General features: G+C 43.4%; 1 protein-coding gene across 2 annotated transcripts in view; it reads left to right on the forward strand.

Annotated features, from left to right (window-relative positions):
• The window catches only part of LOC149441207 (RNA/RNP complex-1-interacting phosphatase-like), a 43671-nt gene that overhangs the window by 16893 nt on the left and 4886 nt on the right, over positions 1 to 21892 (forward strand). The window contains exons 6-9 of one of the 2 annotated variants that reach the window (XM_089657617.1): positions 3047 to 3093; positions 3197 to 3272; positions 16287 to 16388; positions 20658 to 20768. In XM_089657617.1, coding sequence (XP_089513743.1) covers positions 3047 to 3093; positions 3197 to 3272; positions 16287 to 16388; positions 20658 to 20768 — 336 coding nt within the window. The remainder of the gene's footprint in view (positions 1 to 3046; positions 3094 to 3196; positions 3273 to 16286; positions 16389 to 20657; positions 20769 to 21892) is intronic. The other variant, XM_089657618.1, reaches the window with a different exon arrangement.

The following is a 21892-nucleotide window of genomic DNA, read 5'->3' on the forward strand; positions in this document are numbered from 1 at the left end:
CAATTAGTCCATCCTGGCTGCTAAATATTCCACGCTCAACTGTTAGTGGGATTATAACAAAGTGGAAGCAACTGGGAACAACAGCCACTCAGCCCCCAAGTGGTAGGCCACGTCACATGACAGGGCGGGGTCAGGGCATGCTGAAGCGCACAGTGTGCAGAAGTCACCAACTGTCTGCAGAGTCAATAGCTAAAGACCTCCAAACTTCATGTGGCCTTCAGATGAGCCTTACAACAGTGCGTAGAGAGCTTCATGGGATGGGTTTCCATGGCCGAGCAGCTGCATCCAAGCCTTCCATTTCCAAGTGCAATGCAAAGCGTCGGATGCCGTGATGTAAAGCACACCGCCACTGGACTCTAGAACAGTGGAGGCGTGTTCTCTGGAGTGACCAATCACGCTTCTCTGTCTGGACCCTAGAGCAGGGGAGGCGTGTTCTCTGGAGTGATCAATCACGCTTCTCTGTCTGGCAATCCGATGGACATGTCTGGGTTTGGTGGTGACCAGGAGAACGGTACTTGCCTGACTGCATTGTGCCAAGTGTAAAGTTTGGTGGAGGGGGGATTATGGTGTGGGGTTGCTTTTCATGGGTTGGGCTTGGCCCCCTAGTTCCAGTGAAGTGAACTCTTAAGGCGACATTTTGGACAATTTCATGCTCCCAACTTTGTGGGAAGAGTTTGGGGATGGCCCCTTTCTGTTCCAACATGACTGCGCACCAGTGCACAAAGAAAGGTCCATAAAGACATGGAGGAGCCAGTTTGGGGTGGAGGAACTTGACTGTCCTGCACAGAGTCCTGACCTCAACCCCATAGAACACCTTTGGGATGAATTAGAGCGGAGACTGCGAGCCAGGCCTCCTCCCCCGACATCAGTGCCTGACCTGACAAATGTGCTTCTGGAAGAATGGTCCAACCTTCCCATAGACACCCTCCTAAACCTTGTGGACGGCCTTCCCAGAAGAGTTGAAGCTGTTATAGGTGCAAAGGGTGGGGCCAACTCAATATTGAACCCTACGGACTAAGACTGGGGGGCCATTAAAGGTTGTGTGTGGAAAGGGCGGGGCCAACTCAATATTGAACTCTATGGACTAAAACTGGGAAGCCATTAAAGGTCATGTGTGGAAAGGCCGGCGGCCCGATAATTGGGACCATATAGTGTACATTGTAAGCTCCTTGAGGACAGAAACGGATGTGAACATACAATATGTAAAGCACTGTGTAGCAGGAAAAATGTAGTAAAGTATAGAGACCAGAATAGTTGAGCTGATCTTGGAGCTGGTCTGGCTGTGATACTTAGATGTGTTCCTGAAACACTCTAGATCCCAGCAATGAGATAGTATTGGACCTGGAGTGAGGTGGGAAACTAGAGAAAGCATACATGACAACAGGGAATCTTGCTATGTATGAATCACCTTACCTTAATTTCCACAGAATATGTCTTGGAAATTTTACAGATCGACAATTCCTGTCCTGATATCAATCAGTGGTTCCAAATAAACTACTACAGCAATTGGGAACAGACAAAAACATACACCCATCATTTTTGTAAAGAACTGTTCTGGTTATTCAGAGCATTCAAGGTTTTTATTTAATAAGCGTTCTTCCATATGTATCACAATAGTATTGTACATTTAGGGTAACTAGGGGAGCAGCTGAAGCAGTACATAGGCTGGCTAGTTTATCGGGGTCTTAGGAATACGAGGAAATGGCAGAATAGTTCAAGGATAAATTCACCTTTCGCACAAACATAATAAATGCACATTGTTTATACCTGTCAGTATATCTGATTGCCCATACGGGATGTACAGGCAAGCAGATATACTGCCAGTAAGATTCACTGAACTACCACAGTGTTCCACAACACCAGTTCACTGAAAACTACAAACCCTCTTAATACTCACCTCGGTCCTCACTCAATCCAGCGCTGTGCCATCTGCTGCAGCTCTCTATTCTTCCCTTTCTCACAGGCTTGGCTAAGAGCAATGGGAGCCATTGGCTACTACTGCTGTCAGTAAAAACCCATGACAATCTGTCTGTGTCTACAGACATAGGCAGCAGCTCAGGAGCGAGCCCACAGGTGTGCCACAATAGGAAGCAGCTTCACTATGGTGGCACATCAAGAAGTGAAGGAGCTAGGAGCACCGGCGGGGGACCCGAGAAGAGGAGGGTCAGGGCTGCTCTCTGCCTGTTGAGTGGCTGTCCAACCAACAGTATATAAAATGAAATGGCAGAGTGTCCACAGCAGCAAAGTATAAGTTGGCTGTTATTTTTTAGCAAGTTCTACAAAAACAGCTGAAATCTTCTATAAGTCACCCCATACGCCTCTCGTCAGCATATGACTTTGTTAAAGGCTAACTCCACTTTTAGGACCTATATTTAGGGTGTAACGTGCCAAGAGAATCCTTCACCCCCAAAATGGTCCTCCTCCTGACAGTGGGAGTTCTTCTCCACAGCAGCTGTCAGATTTGAAATTGACCCAACTGCAGGGGAGATCATTGAATAAATGAATTACAAGTCCTGTCTGTGACCGCAGCAGAATGACTTGTAATTCTTAATGGAACACAGGGGTGGCGATTACTGCACTCGTAGTCCAGTGTCCTCCAGATCATAAACTGAGGTAAAGTCTTTAATTCAGCATGGAGCTGGAGAAAGAGTCTGCAGAAGCCTGGCATTGCACCCACCATCCATTGAGCAGCTGCAATGCTTTTCAGCCTGACTTGCAAATTAATAATGAATGTATTTTTTCCTGGAGATATGTGGTGTTATATATATATATGTGTATGTATGTGTGTGTGTGTGTATGTGTGTGTGTGTGTGTGTGTATATATATATATATATATATATGTATGTGTGTGTGTGTGTGTGTGTGTGTGTGTATGTGTGTGTGTGTGTGTATATATATATATATATATATGTATGTGTGTGTGTGTGTGTGTGTGTGTGTGTGTGTGTGTGTATATATACACTTTATTTTTTTAATATGATGGCTTTACGCTCTAAATTCGGTGGAATTTGTGCCCACATGTCTTTGTTTGCCTCTCTATTTATAGGTATATGATTGATGTTCTTGGTATGGTGCCATCTGAAGCTATAGAAAGTGAGTACCTTTAGTGTATTCTATTCTTTAACATAGTTTATTTATATTGTGTTTCTGAAAGCTGCATTTTGTGAATTCACTTATTAACAATAATACTTTGCAGTATTCAACAAAAGCCGTGGGCATTGCATAGAACGGCAGAACTATCTTGATGACCTTTTACAGGGAAAACCTAGGAAGTAAGTTGCCACTTGGGACTAATTTTGTATTGTCAAATTGAAGATGTGTGCTTCTTGAGTCAGCAGTGTGTTAAAAATTTCTGGAATTTTTTGGGATATTGTATCAGTTGAAATATATCTGATTTTTTTTTTGTTTTTTTTGGTCGGGGGAACAGTATCCTCATACTACTTCTTGCAGACTCCTTACCCCCACTAGTACCCATGTTATTAAGTCCAAACTACTTGATCCAGGTCAGTGATGTATTGGCGCTGTGTTCATGGGGAGAGCACTGCCTACCTACCTGTATTTCTTTTTATTGCATTTCTTACTTTTGATGTTTCTTGCTTTAGAAAAGATCTTACCAGAGATTATTCACACCTGATGTGTGGCCATGTATTTCTCTATTGTACATCACCGGACACATGGCATCTTCATATTCATTATGATAGGGTTATTGTGCCACCTTCAGGTAATTGGACTCTGGAACAACAAACTTTAATCTATTCCCAGATAGGTACAGTCTATTTTCTTGGGTAATGGTCACGTGCAATCTTTACACATCTGCTTTTCTCCTTTCCTGTAGGAAACAGGAGACAGGCTTTTTCTAGATCTGTTACCTGCAGCCTAAAGCCAAGAGGAATGGAGCCCTTACCCTGCATGCGGGGATGGCCTGTAATGTTGAGTTTGGCATTGGCCGTGACGCAAACAGGACCCTTTGCAATGTTATGTTGCCTAGCGGTCTGGCAGAGTGCTATACAGGTCCAGGGTGGTGATCCCCAGCTGGACAGTCATGTCTCTGAAGGCCTTTGTGGCAAGCCTGCCAAGATGGGTGAAGTTTTGGATCCCTGTGGGTTTTGTGGTGTGAAACAGTGAGTGCCTCTGTTGGGGGTACCTCTAGAGGCTGTATCCTGGGGGGGGGGATTTGCCTTCCTGTGTCCCTTCTGCTCAGTGTACAGCACTTTTTGGGTGGATCACTGACAGCAAAGGCAGTAATATCCTTGATTTTTGTTCTCCTGGTAACATTCTACATTTGGTAGTTTTGTTGGGTGTTGATAACATTTGCCCCTCTCAGCTGACTGTGCAATAATAATATAGCCAGAGTCCACTTGTTGTCAATAGGCCATGTCTCAGTGACACCAGAGGGGTGGGGAAAGTGGGGGAGAAGGTTCCCAACTTCCTCTGAGGTCGGAAGGAAACTAGCCATAGCTCACTGGCAATAATTGCCCTGGAGTTCTAGTCAGTCCATTCTGTGTGGCTCTGATTCCCTTTACTTGTCTGGCCTTCCTACATTTGCAAAATTTCCCAATGAAATCTGTCCAGTAAGTGATCACCTTCCTTCAACAGGGGTCTTTGTGGCATCAATGGATATAAAGGATGCATATTCTGCACATATCAGGCATTTTCCATTTGTAGCTCTGCTGTTTGGCTTCTCCAATGCCCAAGGATATTCACATGAAGGTGTTGACTCACACGCTTCGAGAGCATTCCGTTTTGCTTCTGGAGTACAGTGTGCATCTGACGGTGCTTCTGTTGGGAAGCTTTGGGTGGATCCTGAGCTTCCAAAAATCAGCCTTGGTTCCAAATCAATGACTGCAATATTTGGGCCTGATCTTGGAAAAATGCCTGTTGCAAATACAGGTGGCGTCACTTTGGGCTTTATATCAGCCCTTCGTATGCTTCTGCATGAGGGTTCTGGGTTCTTCAAATTAATATCTTGTCAGCATGGGACAAAAGGACACAGGCAATGGATTCTCAGATGTGTCGGCACCCCAAGACAAAACTGTCACTATAATGGTGGATCTCCACATGGAGTCGTATGAGACCCTTTTATCAAGGTTTCTGAGCTTTCTCTGCAAGCAAAAACGGGAGTAGTAGCAGGCAGCTATTATTATTATTATTATACAGGGTTTATATTGCGCCAAGTTTGCTCAGCGCTTTACAAAATAACGGGAGACAATACAGCAATGATACAGTTCAATACAAGAGGGCTTTGAGGGCCCTGCTCCTTGGAGCCTAGTGGTACAAAAGGTAGTAACTGTGGGGGATGGACTGGTTGGAAGAGTAGAAGATTCCAGTATTAGCTGAGGGCAGGATAGGCTTCTCTGAAGAGAGGGGTTTTCAGAGATCGCCTAAAAGTGAGCAGAGTAGGCAATAGTCTGATAAATTGGGGTAGAGAGTTCCAGAGGATGGGGGAAGCCCTGGAGACGAGCATGGGAGGAGGAGACAAGGCGGCTAGAGAGTAGGAGGTCTTGTGAGGAGCGGAGAGTACAGTTTGGGTGATATTTAGAGACAAGATCGGTCATGTAATTTTGGGCAGAGTTATAAATGACTTTATACGTTATTGTTAGTGTTTTGAATTTTATCCGTTGGGCAATTGGAAGCCAGTGGAGGGTTTGGCAGAGAGAGGTGGCAGATACAGAGCGGTTAGTGAGGTGGATGAGTCTGGCAGCAGCATTCATGATAGACTGAAGAGGGGATAGCCTGCGATGAGGTTGGCCAATGAGGAGGGAGTTACAATAGTCAAGGCGAGATAAAGCAAGGGAGTGAATAAGTTGCTTAGTGGTTTCCGAGGTTAGGACGGAACATCTTGGAGATGTTGTGGAGTTTATCACCCTCTAGTTAGATGAAGCTTGGAACGTTTCTTTTTCTCTCAGAACCTGGGGAAAAAGCTAAAGGGGTTTCACTTAACTGGTTCATTAGAGTAATATTAAAGGTTCTTACTTGTTTTTTATTTAAAAAAAAAAAAAAAGTCATATCTGTTCTCAAATGGTTTTACATGAAGCAGCCCCCATCCTCTTCTCAGGTCCCCTGCCAGCGCTCCTGGCTCCTACCTCCCCTGCCGAGTGATCGCATAGCTAGTCGCTTACTATGGGGGCATATGCCTTTACGACTGCTTTAATTAACCTTTTGGGTACCAATACAAAAGACTCCTTCCCATGTCTTGCCCTTTTTCTAGGGACCTGTGATATCCAGTCAAATATGTGGAGCAGCTGTTGGTAAAGGTTAATCATTATGATATGTTTCATTCAACTCCCAGAGCCTTTGGACGTAGATAGTATTTCAGGATATGTAGGAGCCCCTGACTCTGCCGTCAGGCTTGAGCACTGCCATGTCAGGAAGTGAGAAGGTCATTAGCCCTCTTTGAACTTACCCAAAAACAAGCACAGACCTTACACAGGGATTGTAACTTAGGGCTCCAGCAGGTTAACAGCGCAATGGTGAAGTACAAGAAGAGCTGAGGTGTATGGGAAGAAGCTCTCAAGGCATATGGCTTTTTAGGTTGTTGGCATTGTATAATTCACCACTGCTAAAAGAAGCCCATTTTTAAGAGTCACCACAGGAATATAGGTGCTTGTGTGTATGTACTGATATATTTATACAGTATATACTGTATGTGTGTGGCCAAAAATATTGTTCCCCCGGCATTTCTGTCGGATAACGCACCACTTCACCCAGAAAATTGCTGCAATTACTAATGTTTCAGCATTCTCGTGTTTATTTCTTTTGATTGTATTGGTATGACACAAAAAAAGTGGAGAAACAAAAAACAAATTTGACCCATTCCATGCAAACTCCAAAAATGGACTGGACAAAACTATTGGCACCCTCGATGGAATATTTGGTAGCCCCCCCCCCCCCTTGGAAACAATCCCTGAAATCAATGTCTTCCTGTCACCATCAATGAGTTTCTTGCACCTCTCTACTGGAATTTTGGAGCGCTCTTCTTCCTCCAACTGCTCCGGGTCTCTCAGATTGGAAGGGTTCCTTTTCCCAACTGCTGTTTTGAGAACCCTTCACAGGCGCTCTATTGTGATTGAGATCCGGACTCCTTGCTGGCCAGTTCAGTCCTCTCCGGCGCTTTGAGACCATTTTTTTGGGAGCTTTGAAACCATTTAGGTCGTTGTCCTGGTGTAAGACCCATGACCTCTAACGGAGACCCAACTTTCTGACACCGGGCTCTACATGACACTCCAGAATTGTTTGGTAGTCTTCAGATTTCATAATGCTGTGCACACGGTCAAGACATCCAGTGCCTGAAACGGCAAAGTAACCCCAAAATATCAGTGACCCCCCCCACCATGTGCGATTGTAGGGACTGGATTCTTTTCTTTTAAAAAAAAATTGCTTTTTCTGAAAACAGTAGAATGATGGCTTTACCAAAAAGCTGTCATTTTGTTTCGTCTGTCCGCAGCACATTCTCCCAGAAGGATTTTGGCTTCCTCAAGTAGGGTTTGGCAAACTGCAAACTGGCTTTTTATGTTTCTGTGTCAGCAGTGGGGTCCTCCTGGTCTCCTACCATAGCATCCCTTTAAATTCAGATGGTGACGTATAGTGCGAGCTGACTTAGTGGTACCTTGTACCCTGTGCCTGAGTGGACACCGGAACATGAAGATCTCTGGAGATGGACTTGTCACCTTGAGATGTCCATGCTTTTCCATAATTTGTGTCCTCCAATCCTCAGACAATTCTTTGCTGCTCTTTCTCTCCTCCATGCAGCACACAGAGACACCCAACAGGTCCATTTTAACTTTTTGCCAGTGTGATTTGTATGTTGTCGGCACCTGGTCATGGCTATGGGGGAGTTTAATTACAAATTACAGGAACATCACAAACTTGGAAAGCAATTATTTCTTACCATTTTGAGATGGTGCCAATAGTTTTGTTCATCCATTTTTGGGGGTTTTGCGTGGAATGTGTCAGATTTGGCTTTTTGTTTCTCCACTTTTTTGTGTCACCAATACAAACCAAAGAAATAAACATGAGAATGCCAAAACATTTGTAATTGCAACAATTTTCTGGGTGAAGTGCATTATCTGACAGACATGCAGGGGGACAAGATTTTTGGCCATGACTATGTATGTATACATTTTTTTCCCACACTTTCCAGTTGTTTGAAAAGATTGTTTGGATTCTGACTGCTAGCTCCTTTACACTTGTAAACCTGTATTTTATGTCAAAGCTGATATTTTGTGATTTATTTACATGAATGGTGAGTGTCACCTGTGTAAGTGGCTACTCTGCTTCTTGCAATCCTCTGTCCTGGACCCCACTAAATGCCCTGCAGCTGTGATCTTCCAGTTCTGTGGGGGTGGATATGAACAGCTCCACCTGTCACAGACACTTGTCAAAAGTGCCACCTTCTCCCGCCCTCTCCAATCCCCGGCTCCATTCACAGAAGCCACACTACCACTTCCTGCAATGAAATGGAGGCAAAGGAATGAAAGGTCTGCCTCCTCCATTCATAGAGAGCTTTTCATTGCGGAAAGTGATGGTATGACTACCATGAATGAAGCAGAGGGTTGGAGAGGGTGGGCTTGTATACCTGGGGGGGGGGGGAGCATTGCAATCAAGATTTCAAGGAGAACAGCAGCTACAAGCACATGGGACACGTGTCATTCCATTAAGTTCTGTTCCTAATGCAGATTTTAGAACACAAAGTGCAGCTTTAACCATCTTTGAAGGTCATTGGAGGCAAATGATAACTGAGCTGTACTTTCCCAGTGTGATTTTGTATGGAATTCTGCTCTCATTATGTTTTTTTCTCATTACAATAAAAGCCATCCAGGATCAGACAGGTCTGTTCTGTCTAAGGCCAGACCCCAGCATGTTAAGTCGGTGGCTGACTTTAGACCACCTCTGTGTCATCAGGAGCAGCGGTGGTTTCCGGGGTAATATTTGAGTTCGTTCCATCCTATATTCCACAATTATTCACTGGCTTTGGCTCTGGGCACGGATTATATGACATAGAGCAGACACATGGAGCTGCACTGCATGGAGGGGACACGCTATAGGCCAACGTAGTCTTAGTAAGTCAAGATGTTTAGGATTTTGAAGTGGTTTCCTATAAATTCTATTCAGAAATACAGCTGGAAGACGCTGTGAAGAAACTATTCTGTCCAAGAAACAAAATATCTTCTGTACCTGAAAGATGTATACTGTATGTAACAGAGCTGTGTCTAAAATACAATATATACAAAGATATACTAGGAAAGGGCCTTCCATATACTATCAAGCTAAAGTCAACAAAGAAGTGTGTGTAAGCCATGAATCTGGCTTTCAGTATGTTTGGCATCCCTGTATACAGTTTTCTTAACATATTAAACTAAATCTAACCCTATATCTGCTAGTCCATCTAACACTCCCCTCCCCCGAGACTGACAATGCTGCTGTCCAAAGGTGCCCCCTTTGCTCCTTCATCCAGCCTGGGGGCGTTCTAATACAGGAAGTGTGCTACTGGCCAGATCACCTGTTGAAAACAGAAGGGAAAAATGCCTAAAAAAAGAACTAATGCAGCTACCACATCTAATGACTGCAATATAACAGTTTTGGGTGTAATAGCGCTTTCAGCAAATCCTTTTATTCTTAGTCATACGGCATATATAGGATCTATAGCCATTGCCATTAGGTAGTTTAGTTCTGCTGATCACAGGCAATGCTTTCCAGGCTCCTGTGGGAGAAAACAATAAATGCACATTTTGTTTTCCTGAAGAAATATATACATTTAATATTTTTTTCCCAAAAGGTGAACTTAGCCTTTAAAGAAGTACAGCCAAAGCTCTTTTGTCTTCTCCTGTGGAGCACAGGAGTGCAGTTCGTTCTGCACCCATTTGTAGCTGACAGCGGGCCGGTCCAGGCTGGGAAGAGATCCCGGCTTTAAAGTCTGGATCCACCCCAGGGTCTGGAGCGGGACCTGGCTCAGGCTCTCAGCGATCCGCCTCTTCCCCTCCACAGCCCAGTGCTCCAGCGATGGGGGGTTTAGAGCAGAGAGTGGTGACTGACAGTTACCGCTCTCTGCTCAGAATGGCTGTGAGAACTCAACGATCAGCAGTCATGTGAGCGCTGACTTCTCACACTTGGAGCTGGCAGGGGACTGATGCTGCATCCACCTAGGTAAGTATAATTTGAGAAAAAACACGAAATCCATACTTCTTCTAGATCTCAGTCTGTCTGAGCCTGTTTAATTGGAACACTTCCTAGAGCGCGTTCCTGCCTGATTCCTGGTGTGAGCTAGCCCCTAAATCAGAGACAGATTTGGTTTGTAACGGTTTTAGAATTACAAGCCTGGGCATGATCAGATTTTTAAGGTCAAAGGGCATCTTTACAATACTAACTTGGAAGGTGTCTAATTTTGAAGGTATATTTGTGCAGCCTTACTGTTGTACTCTGTAAATTCATCAATTTAAGTGAAAGTTCCATTTTAGGAATTCTTATTGCACTCATTCTGTTCCATTGCACATATATCCTTAGAAAATTACATAGTCTGGCTGAAAAAAGACAAAAGTCCATCCAGTTCAACCATAAAAAAAAGAAAAGTTATAATCCTACACCCGCAGTTGATCCAGAGGAAGGCAAAAAAACCAGGAAAGCACGATCCAATTTGCTCCTGCAGGGAAAAAAATTCCTTCCTGACCCCCCGAGAGGCAATCGGATATTGCCTGGATCATCTGGAATATGCAGTTCAGTTTTGGGCACCAATTCACAAAAAGAACATTGGGGAACTGGAGAAAGTACAGAGAAGGGCAACCAAACTGATACGAGGCATGGAGGAGATCAGCTATGAGGAGAGATTAGAGGAACTGAATGTATTCTCTACTGAGAAGAGGAGATTAAGGGGGGATATGATCTCCATGTATAATACATAAGGGGGATATGATCTCCATGTATAATACATAAGGGGGATATGATCTCCATGTATAATACATAAGGGGGATATGATCTCCATGTATAATACATAAGGGGGGGATATGATCTCCATGTATAATACATAAGGGGGGATATGATCTCCATGTATAATACATAAGGGGGATATGATCTCCATGTATAATACATAAGGGGGATATGATCTCCATGTATAATACATAAGGGGGGGATATGATCTCCATGTATAATACATAAGGGGGGATATGATCTCCATGTATAATACATAAGGGGGGATATGATCACCATGTATAATACATAAGGGGGGATATGATCACCATGTATAATACATAAGGGGGGGATATGATCACCATGTATAATACATAAGGGGGGGATATGATCTCCATGTATAATACATAAGGGGGGGATACGATCTCCATGTATAATACATAAGGGGGGGATACGATCTCCATGTATAATACATAAGGGGGGGGGGATATGATCTCCATGTATAATACATAAGGGGGGGATATGATCTCCATGTATAATACATAAGGGGGGGATATGATCTCCATGTATAATACATAAGGGGGGATATGATCTCCATGTATAATACATAAGGGGGGGATATGATCACCATGTATAATACATAAGGGGGGGATATGGTCTCCATGTATAATACATAAGGGGGGATATGATCTCCATGTATAATACATAAGGGGGGATATGATCTCCATGTATAATACATAAGGGGGATATGATCTCCATGTATAATACATAAGGGGGGGGATATGATCTCCATGTATAATACATAAGGGGGGGATATGATCTCCATGTATAATACATAAGGGGGGATATGATCTCCATGTATAATACATAAGGGGGGATATGATCTCCATGTATAATACATAAGGGGGGATATGATCTCCATGTATAATACATAAGGGGGGATATGATCTCCATGTATAATACATAAGGGGGGATATGATCACCATGTATAATACATAAGGGGGATATGATCTCCATGTATAATACATAAGGGGGGGGATATGATCTCCATGTATAATACATAAGGGGGGGGATATGATCACCATGTATAATACATAAGGGGGATATGATCTCCATGTATAATACATAAGGGGGGGATATGATCACCATGTATAATACATAAGGGGGATATGATCTCCATGTATAATACATAAGGGGGATATGATCTCCATGTATAATACATAAGGGGGGGGATATGATCTCCATGTATAATACATAAGGGGGGGGATATGATCTCCATGTATAATACATAAGGGGGGGATATGATCTCCATGTATAATACATAAGGGGGGGATATGATCACCATGTATAATACATAAGGGGGGATATGATCACCATGTATAATACATAAGGGGGATATGATCTCCATGTATAATACATAAGGGGGGATATGATCTCCATGTATAATACATAAGGGGGGGATATGATCTCCATGTATAATACATAAGGGGGGGATATGATCTCCTTATATAATCCCCCTTATGTATTCTACAGGTGAAACTCGAAAAATGAGAATATGGTGCAAAAGTTAATTTATTTCACTGCAGCAACTTAAAAGGTGAAACTAATATATGAGACTCCTTCCATGCAAAGCAAGATAGTTCCAGTTGTGATTTGTCATCATTGTGATGATTATGGCTTACAGCTCATGAAAACCCCAAATCCACAATCTCAGAAAATGAGAATATTCCATGCAATCGATAAAACACGGATTGTACATAGAACAATATCGCACCTCTGAGAAGTAGAAGCTGCATATGTACTCAGTACTTGGTTTGGGCCCCTTTTGCAGCAATTACTGCCTCAATGCGGCGTGGCATGGAAGCTATCAGCCTGTGGCACTGCTGAGGTGTTATGGAAGACCAGGATGCTTCAATAGCGGCCTTCAGCTCTTCTGCATTGTTCGGTCTCATGTCTCTCATCTTTCTCTTGGCAATGCCCCATAGATTCTCTATGGGGTTCAGGTCAGGCAAGTTTGCTGGCCAATCAAGCACAGTAATCCCACGGTCATTGAACCAGGTTTTGGTGCTTTTCTCAGTCAAGTCCTGCTGGAAAATGAAGTCATCATCCCCATAAAGCTCGTCTGCGAAAGGAAGCATGAAGTGCTTCAAAACCTCCTGGTAGACGGCTGCGTTGACTCTGGACTTAATGAAGCACAGTGGGCCAACACCAGCAGATGACATGGCTCCCCAAATCAACACAGACTGTGGAAACTTCACACTGGACTTCAAGCATCTTGCAGTGTGTGCCTCTCCATTCTTCCTCCATACTCGGGGTCCTTGGGCCTCTCCATTCTTCCTCCATACTCGGGGTCCTTGGGCCTCTCCATTCTTCCTCCATACTCAGGGTCCTTGTGCCTCTCCATTCTTCCTCCATACTCGGGGTCCTCGGGCCTCTCCATTCTTCCTCCATACTCGGGATCCTCGGGCCTCTCCATTCTTCCTCCATACTCGGGGTCCTTGATTTCCAAATGAGATGCAAAAGTTGCTCTCATCAGAAAAGAGGACTTTGGACCACTGAGCAGCAGACCAGGTCTGTTTTTCTTTAGCCCAGGTGAGACGCTTCTGACGTTGTTTGTTGTTCAGGAGCGGCTTGACAAGAGCAATACGACATCTGAAGCCCATGTCCAGGATCCGTCTGTGTGTGGTGGCTCTTGATGCACTGACTCCAGCCTCAGTCCACTCCTTGTGAAAGTCCCCAACACTTTTAAATGGCCTTTTTCTGACAATCCTCTCCAGGCTGCGGTCATCCCTGCTGCTTGTGCACCTTTTTCTTCCACACTTTTCCCTTCCACATAACTTTCTATCAATGTGCTTTGATACAGCACTTTGGGAACATCCAACTTCTTCTGCAATGACCTTTTGAGGCTTTCCCTCCTTATGGAGGGTGTCAGTGATGGTGTCAGGTCAGCAGTCTTTCCCATGATTGTGATTCCTACTGAACCAGACTGAGAGACCATTTAAAGGCTCAGGAACCCTTTGCAGGTGTTATGGCTGAATGAGCTGATTAGAGTGGGACACTTTGAGCCGAGAATATTCCACCTTTTCACAATATTCTCATTTTCTGAGATTGTGGATTTGGGGTTTTCATGAGCTGTAAGCCATAATCATCACAATGATGACAAATCACGGCTGGAACTATCTTGCTTTGCATGTAATGAGTCTCATATATTAGTTTCACCTTTTAAGTTGCTGCACTCCCCCCTTATGTATTATACATGGAGATCATATCCCCCCCTTATGTATTATACATGGAGATCATATCCCCCCTTATGTATTATACATGGAGATCATATCTCCCCTTATGTATTATACATGGAGATCATATCCCCCCTTATGTATCATACATGGAGATCATATCCCCCCTTATGTATTATACATGGAGATCATATCCCCCCCTTATGTATTATACATGGAGATCATATCCCCCCTTATGTATTATACATGGAGATCATATCCCCCTTATGTATTATACATGGAGATCATATCCCCCCCCTTATGTATTATACATGGAGATCATATCCCCCCTTATGTATTATACATGGAGATCATATCTCCCCTTATGTATTATACATGGAGATCATATCCCCCCTTATGTATTATACATGGAGATCATATCCCCCCTTATGTATTATACATGGAGATCATATCCCCCCTTATGTATTATACATGGAGATCATATCCCCCCTTATGTATTATACATGGAGATCATATCCCCCCTTAATCTCCTCTTCTCAGTAGAGAATACATTCAGTTCCTCTAATCTTTCCTCATAGCTGATCTCCTCCATGCCTCATATCAGTTTAGTTGCCGTTCCCTGTACTTTCTCCAGTTCCCCAATGTTTTTTTTATGAATTGGTGCCCAAAATTGAACTGCATATTCCAGATGAGGTCTTACTAATGATTTGTACCGGGAGGGGGGGGGGTAATATATCATCTCTCTCTCTCTCTCTCTCTCTCTCTCTGGAGTCTATACCTCTTTTAATACAAGAGAGGATTTTGCTCGCTTTAGAAACCGCAGCTTGGCATTGCTGCCATTATTAAGCTTGTGATCTACCACAACCCCCAGATCTTTCCCCACCATTGACCCCCCCCCCTACATCCTTCTCCATCATTGTCCCCCCCCCCCGATCCTTCTCCACCATTGACCCCCCCCAGATCCTTCTCCACCATTGACCCCCCCCCCCCCAGCGCAGAACCTTACATTTATCAACATTAAACCTCATTTGCCACATAGTTGCCCAATTGTAAGTTGGAGACATCCTGTAAGGACGTTATTCCACGGCACAGCTTGGTGTCATCTGCAAAGACTGAAATCCCTGACCCCATATCATTTATAAATAAATTTAAAAAGTAAGGGTGCCTACACTGAAGCTTGGGGTCCCCCACTACTAACACTGAACCTTGGGGTCCCCCACTACTAACACTGAACCTTGGGGTACCCCACTAACACTGAACCTTTGGGGTACCCCACTAACACTGAACCTTGGGGTTCCCCACTAACACTGAAGCTTGGGGTCCCCCACTACTAACACTGAACCTTGGGGTCCCCCACTACTAACACTGAACCTTGGGGTCCCCCACTACTAACACTGAACCTTGGGGTACCCCACTAACACTGAACCTTTGGGGTACCCCACTAACACTGAACCTTGGGGTTCCCCACTAACACTGAAGCTTGGGGTCCCCCACTACTAACACTGAACCTTGGGGTCCCCCACTACTAACACTGAACCTTGGGGTACCCCACTAACACTGAACCTTTGGGGTACCCCACTAACACTGAACCTTGGGGTACCCCACTAACACTGAACCTTGGGGTACTCCACTAACACTGAACCTTGGGGTTCCCCACTAACACTGAACCTTGGGGTTCCCCACTAACACTGAACCTTGGGGTACTCCGACACCCCTAGACCATTCAGAGTATGAATCATTAACCTCTACTCTCTGAATACGATCTTTTAGCCAGTTTTCTATCCATTTACATTCAGATTAAGACATTTTCACTTCAGTGGAAGGAATGTTGATTCACCATGTCTGTGTTACACATTTTTGGGTTTTCAAAGTAATACATACTATACTTGCACACTATCTTGTATCTTAAGTCTTTATAATGTTAGAATTTCTTCTTTTCTGCACAGATAAATTTGGTGTGATATAAAGCTTTTCTTCAAACACTGGATTTGCAGTATTTGCAGTCATTTTTAGAATCACTTTGCCTTTGGGTTTTTGCATGATTGATTCTCTATTTTTGGGATGTTTCTATATTGTAAAAAATTTTTCTAACAGCTGATTTTTTTCTACATCTTTTTTTCCACCTTAATGCCCACCATGTGCCAATCCAAGTTGGGAACCTAGAGTATCTGCACCTTCATTTTCCCAGCTACCAGGGCAGTATATACCTGGACCTCAATACGGCTTCCAACAGATGGGCGAAAGACCACCTGGGTGAGTGCTGCGATTTTATTACTACATCCTTCTGTAGAAATATTTCAGCTGAGCTCATTGACTTTTCTAAACGTTATTGCAGAACCACTGAAACTCAGGTGTGTGTTGTGCCGGTGTACTTTAGTCATTAAATTAGAAAATAATTTAAACCACTACATCAAATTCCAAAAATACCTTAAAAATATAACCGGAGTTCTGCTTTAATGAATCCTTATAATCTCTTATCTATAGACAGTGTGCACTGTTGCATTTCTTAACACATTTTTATTTGTAAAATGAAAATATTACATCTTAATTGTACAGTTCAGGACACAGGCAAATGATGCGTACATCATGGGTTATAGGTGTGTACCTTCCTTCACAGAAAAAATCACCCTTAGCTTAAAGACTAAGTTCATCGTTAAGGAAAAATCGTAAATGTACATATTTTTGCATAAAAATAAATGAGTATTTATTACAGGAGCCTGCAAAACATTGCACTAGTAATCAGTTGATCGGTGGATGGTGGGTGCAATGTCAGGCTCCTGCACACTCTACCCTCAGCTTTCTGCCTATACCTCATACAGGCTGCATAAAGCTGGAGGAAGAATGAATGGACTACAGGCGTGCTGATCAGCGTACTTGTAGTTTATTCATTTGCAATGTGAATGATGCAGCTGTGCTGACAGACTATTTTAAATGTGACCGTGGCTATGGGGGACAAGAGCCCCTGCCTGCTGTCCTGGGGAGGAGGGGGGGGGGGGGGCATGGAACATGTTACACCCTAAATACGGGTGTAAAATGTTCTAAAGGTGGCTTTTAACGTATGACTGTTTGGTCACCGTTTTGAAGCATATTTATACCGAGTTCATACTAATGCGGTGCAGGACACCACATGTGATTTGCACAGTAATTGCACCGCATTCCTGTGCGAATTACATGCAATATCTGCGGTGCGATTTGAGCCATACTTTTTGTATGGATCAAAATACATCACATCTGCACCAGAAAGGGGCAGGACCCTCTTTTTTTTTTTACCTGCAGGTGAATCGCATCACATTGGTGTTCTCACCCGGGCCATTTCTGGCAATCGCATTGCGTTTTGCAATCTGTTTCAGTGTGTCATTAATTTAACATCGACACCTGCAGCAGAGTTGCATGAATGCCATTTCGATTGCAGTGCGGAAAACACAGGACTTGCAGCATTTCCCGCACAGCATCAGTGTGAACCCAGTCTTAAAGTCCCAGTTATACATCTCCTTGTCTCATAGAATGTCGAATTAGTCTCATGTTGCTATGCAGGTCTAGGCAAAAAGGAACCAATGCAGAATCGCAGGACAAATTTCGCTCTACCGAAGGCTCACACAACACTCCATCTCAGAGTATCTAAGCTTCATCAGGGGGAATATGACGGTACCTAAAACAGAAAAAAAAGCAGGACAGTAGACCACAAACACAATACATAGGCTATTGTACCCATTATCACAAATATATCACTCACATAGATTGCCAGAAAACATAAAAAGGTCGTTCTTAAAAAATATATAGCTAAATACCAAATATAATAAAAACAAATTAAACAGGTAAAGGTGATTTGAATGAGGGGATTCATTCAAACTGGGGAAACAGTAGCCCCCAAAGAGTGAATCCATCTCATCTCTCTCTGTAGACCCTCCTGTCCCCGTATCCACCCCTGGACTTTTGTGGAATATTTTACAAAGCAAGGAACATACAGTGGGGATGGAAAGTTTGGGCACCCCAGCTAAAAATGTGTATAAAGAAATTTTTAGCTGGGGTGCCCAAACTTTTGATCCCCACTGTAACTGAGACTGGACAATATTGCTGATCAATGGCAGCATGTCTGCCAATGGAGAATATAAGTCATCTATCTCATTGGCATATATGTGGGCACGTACACAGCGCCAAAATTCCCTTATGGCTTTACCCACATGAAAAGCTCCACATTGACAAGTGAAAAGATAAACTACTCTACGAGTGCGGCAGTTCACAATCTTTTTTAGGAACAAATCTTTCCTTTGGGCAAGGTAATGTTTCTATTCATATTCAAAAATTTGCCTTGGACATTCATGGTCTGTTGATTGATACTGGTACCAATACTTCCTGTTCTGCCAACTCCTGGATCCCTTCCAAGACAGGCCTACTTCCTGCCCTGCATGGGTGGAAAACCCCGGTGTGGTGTGTTCCCGGGTGCAGAAGATTACTTTTATTGCAGGGGAGGGTGGGGGGTTTTAAAGGCTGCTTAATGATTGCTTCATGGCAGGGAGGAGCCTATCATCGCTCAGGTATGCCATCATGGATGATTCCTAGAAGCAGTTACCAGTAAGTCTAACTGGACATTTTTCAACCTTTTTAAACCTTTTGTTCCATCTCAGTGCTGCTGGTCTCATGAAACCTTTTTGCAGGCACTTCTCTTTACATGCATTTCAATTATGTCTGCATGCCATTTCTCAGGGGAAAAAAAAGAGAAAAGCCTGTAGCTAGGTACATCTGAGGAAAACCTGACTTTATGAAGTTCTGACCGGACATAAAGTTGGGTCAAAGAAAAGGAGATCTCAATAAAAAAAGTGCAGAGATTAGAGTCAAGGTGGATCTTCAGATGAGGTCCAAATCCCACCATGGCCTTAATGGGGGCGTTACGGTTTTGCCTTTTGTTCATGAATGTTAAAACTGTCTGTGAATACTAATGATTTATTTTTGTTGGACGTTCCTTGGAATTGCATCTGAAAATTGTGTTTATATCATAGGCTTCATATATTGTAAAGAAATATATAACTAAAAATATGGAAGTAAAGCAGAATGGTGGAGAATGGCATGAATGAAACCGTAACCACTTGAGTGTCTCTCTTCATGTGGTAATACCAAACAATTCTCCAAGAGGGAGATTTTTCCTCATTTTGGGCAATAGGACTTTCTCCCCCTGCTGGTTGGAATGTGTCGGGATGTTTTTGCAGAAAGATTGGAAATAAAGGTTTTGATTGTTGAATGCATATCACAGTAATGTAATTATACGTGCGTGATGATGTCATGCAAAAGACGCATGCATGGCCAAAATGGCCAGCTTTAAATACAGGTCCCAAATATGGTGGCCACCGTTTTGCATATGTAGCCTGTGTAGGGCACACGCGACGAAGCCTTTTAGGTGAAACATGTTAGGTTTTTCTTTTGGGAGTTCTTTTCTTTAATATGTGGTTTATTTATCGTCAAGAGCATCTATTGGCTTAAAAGAATAAGTTCACCTTTGGGAACATGTTACATGCTAAACCCATTTTTAGAGTGGAGCTTGTAACATGTTCCCACTTCTGCAGCCGCTGCCTTTAGAGACAGCAAGATCTTCTTCCCCCCACTCACTTTTACTATTTTTTAAAAACCACTGCCATGCAGGGCTCCGCCCACCTGGTCATGTCACTAATTTACAGATTTCTGTGAATGGAAAACTAGAAGTACAGACAGAATCTGCAGCTGTCAGCTTGTAGTTCTCCATGAACTGTGAGGGCGCTGTTGAGCTCTCTGGTAGTTGATTGCCTCTTCCTGTCTGTGTGTATATCTGTCTGCTCATATGATGTACAAGCAGAATACACTGACAAGTCTGCAGGAGTCCTGCATGGCACCCACGATCTGCTGATCAAGAGTGCATTATTTTACAGGCTCCAGGTAAATAAATAAATAAATGCACATTTTCTTACCTGCAAAAAGATGTGCAATTATTATTTTTTCTAAAAAAAAAAAAAGGTTGCCTTATCCTTTAAGAAAATCTACTAAACTGAGGGGAGAAGGATCAACTCAGACTTTCAAGTCCATGTGAAACCATCACATAGCTGTAGGTGGTTGTCCTCTATACTCCATCTGATATGATGGTCCTCTGCACCACAATGTAGGGAAATCTTGCTCCAGTATACAGGGATCCAATGGGATAGATGCACCCTGAGAGAGCCAACCAACACTCCAAGTCATTCTTAGGGCAGATTTCCTGATGATGGCGACAGTGCAATGAAAAGGCCACTTGTGATCTCTATTGCAATCTCAGATGAGAGAGGAGCAGAGCTTTGTAACCCAGAACACCTGAACATGGACTTCTCATGGCGGTTCTCTGGTCGTAATCGCTGCAGATTTACTAAAACCGCTTGGAATGTCACAAACCTGGTAAACCTTTATGTATGGTTTTAGTGATCGGGTTTACATCTATTTTATTGTCCAGTATTAGTGGCATTTTACACCTGTGAGCTCCCATTTCATATCTCAATGTGGATTATTTCTTTGTCATATCTACAGGTTTCCCTTTGCCAGTCATGGCCCCAGGCTTCCTCCTCCAGGCTTTCCACATCCTCATATCCCAGGACATCACACCCCACACACAGAAGAAAATCAACAGCAACATTTTAGGTATTGTGTTCTTCTAATACTTGAAGTAAAGGCAAAGCCGGTTTTTGTTTTAGTGTTGGATGGAGGGATGAGACCCCCTGTCAGGTTTTTATTGCTGTCTGTGTCCCTTTTCAGAAGATTCCCCCTCTCTGTTTGTCCTGGTGACCGCTATCATTGAAAGTGAAAGAAAATCCCAAATTTTGGGCTGTCACCAGAGCAAGAATAGAGGTGAAACCTTGCAGTGGGGACACTGGTTCTTATGACAACCAGGGCTTCCTTCACTTTGGAGGTATTTCCTTTCACTCCTTGTTTTGGCTATGGGGCAGGAACTGAAGAAAATTTCTCCAATGGGACATTACCATTACACTCCATTACTCCATCCAAAATTAAAAAAAAAAAAAAAACTTTGCCTTTAGCTCTACTCTTTAAATACCTTCAGTCCTCACAACTTCACCCCTTAGAGTGAGTCTAACACTTTAGGAGGAAAGTGTGCGTGTGTATATATATATATATATATACTTTTTTTTTTTAAATATGTGCAGTAAGTGTAGTTTTGCAACCGGCCCTGGTGGTCCACCACTGTGGGGGGTTCAACAGGCAGGAGGAGGGCTCGTCGGAGCTGCCTGTTTGGTGATCGTCTTCAGCTGGAGATGAGCGGCTGCTCCCTGGGCAGGGGGTTACTCTGCATCGAGCAGGGCCGCAAGAAATGTGTTGAGAAAAAAGAAATGCAAATGAACTGCCAAAGATTTAAGAAGAATCAAACGTGAAGCTCCCAGGAAGTCATTATCCTCCAGGTCTGTCATATTCCAGAACTGCAACCTACCTGGAGAGGCCAGAAGTACGAGGTGCTCAGAGATATGGCCAAGGTGAGGGAGGCTGAAACCCAACCACCACTGAACAAAACACAGAAGTTGAAATGTCAAGACTGGGCCAAGAAATATCTGAAGACAGATTTTTCAAAGATTTTATGAACGGATGAGATGGGGAGTGACTTTTGGTGGAACAGATGGATGGGCCTGTGGCTAGACCAGTAACAAGCACAGAGCTCCACTTCCACTCAGGCCAGCAAGGTGGGGTGCTGGTATGGGCTGATATTATTAAACATGAGCTGGTTGGACCTTTTTAGGTTGTAGATGGACTTAAAA

Source organism: Staurois parvus, unplaced genomic scaffold (genome assembly GCF_062004578.1).
Source record: "Staurois parvus isolate SC_StPar_1 unplaced genomic scaffold, SC_StPar_1.0 ptg001012l, whole genome shotgun sequence".
Taxonomy (NCBI): domain Eukaryota; kingdom Metazoa; phylum Chordata; class Amphibia; order Anura; family Ranidae; genus Staurois; species Staurois parvus.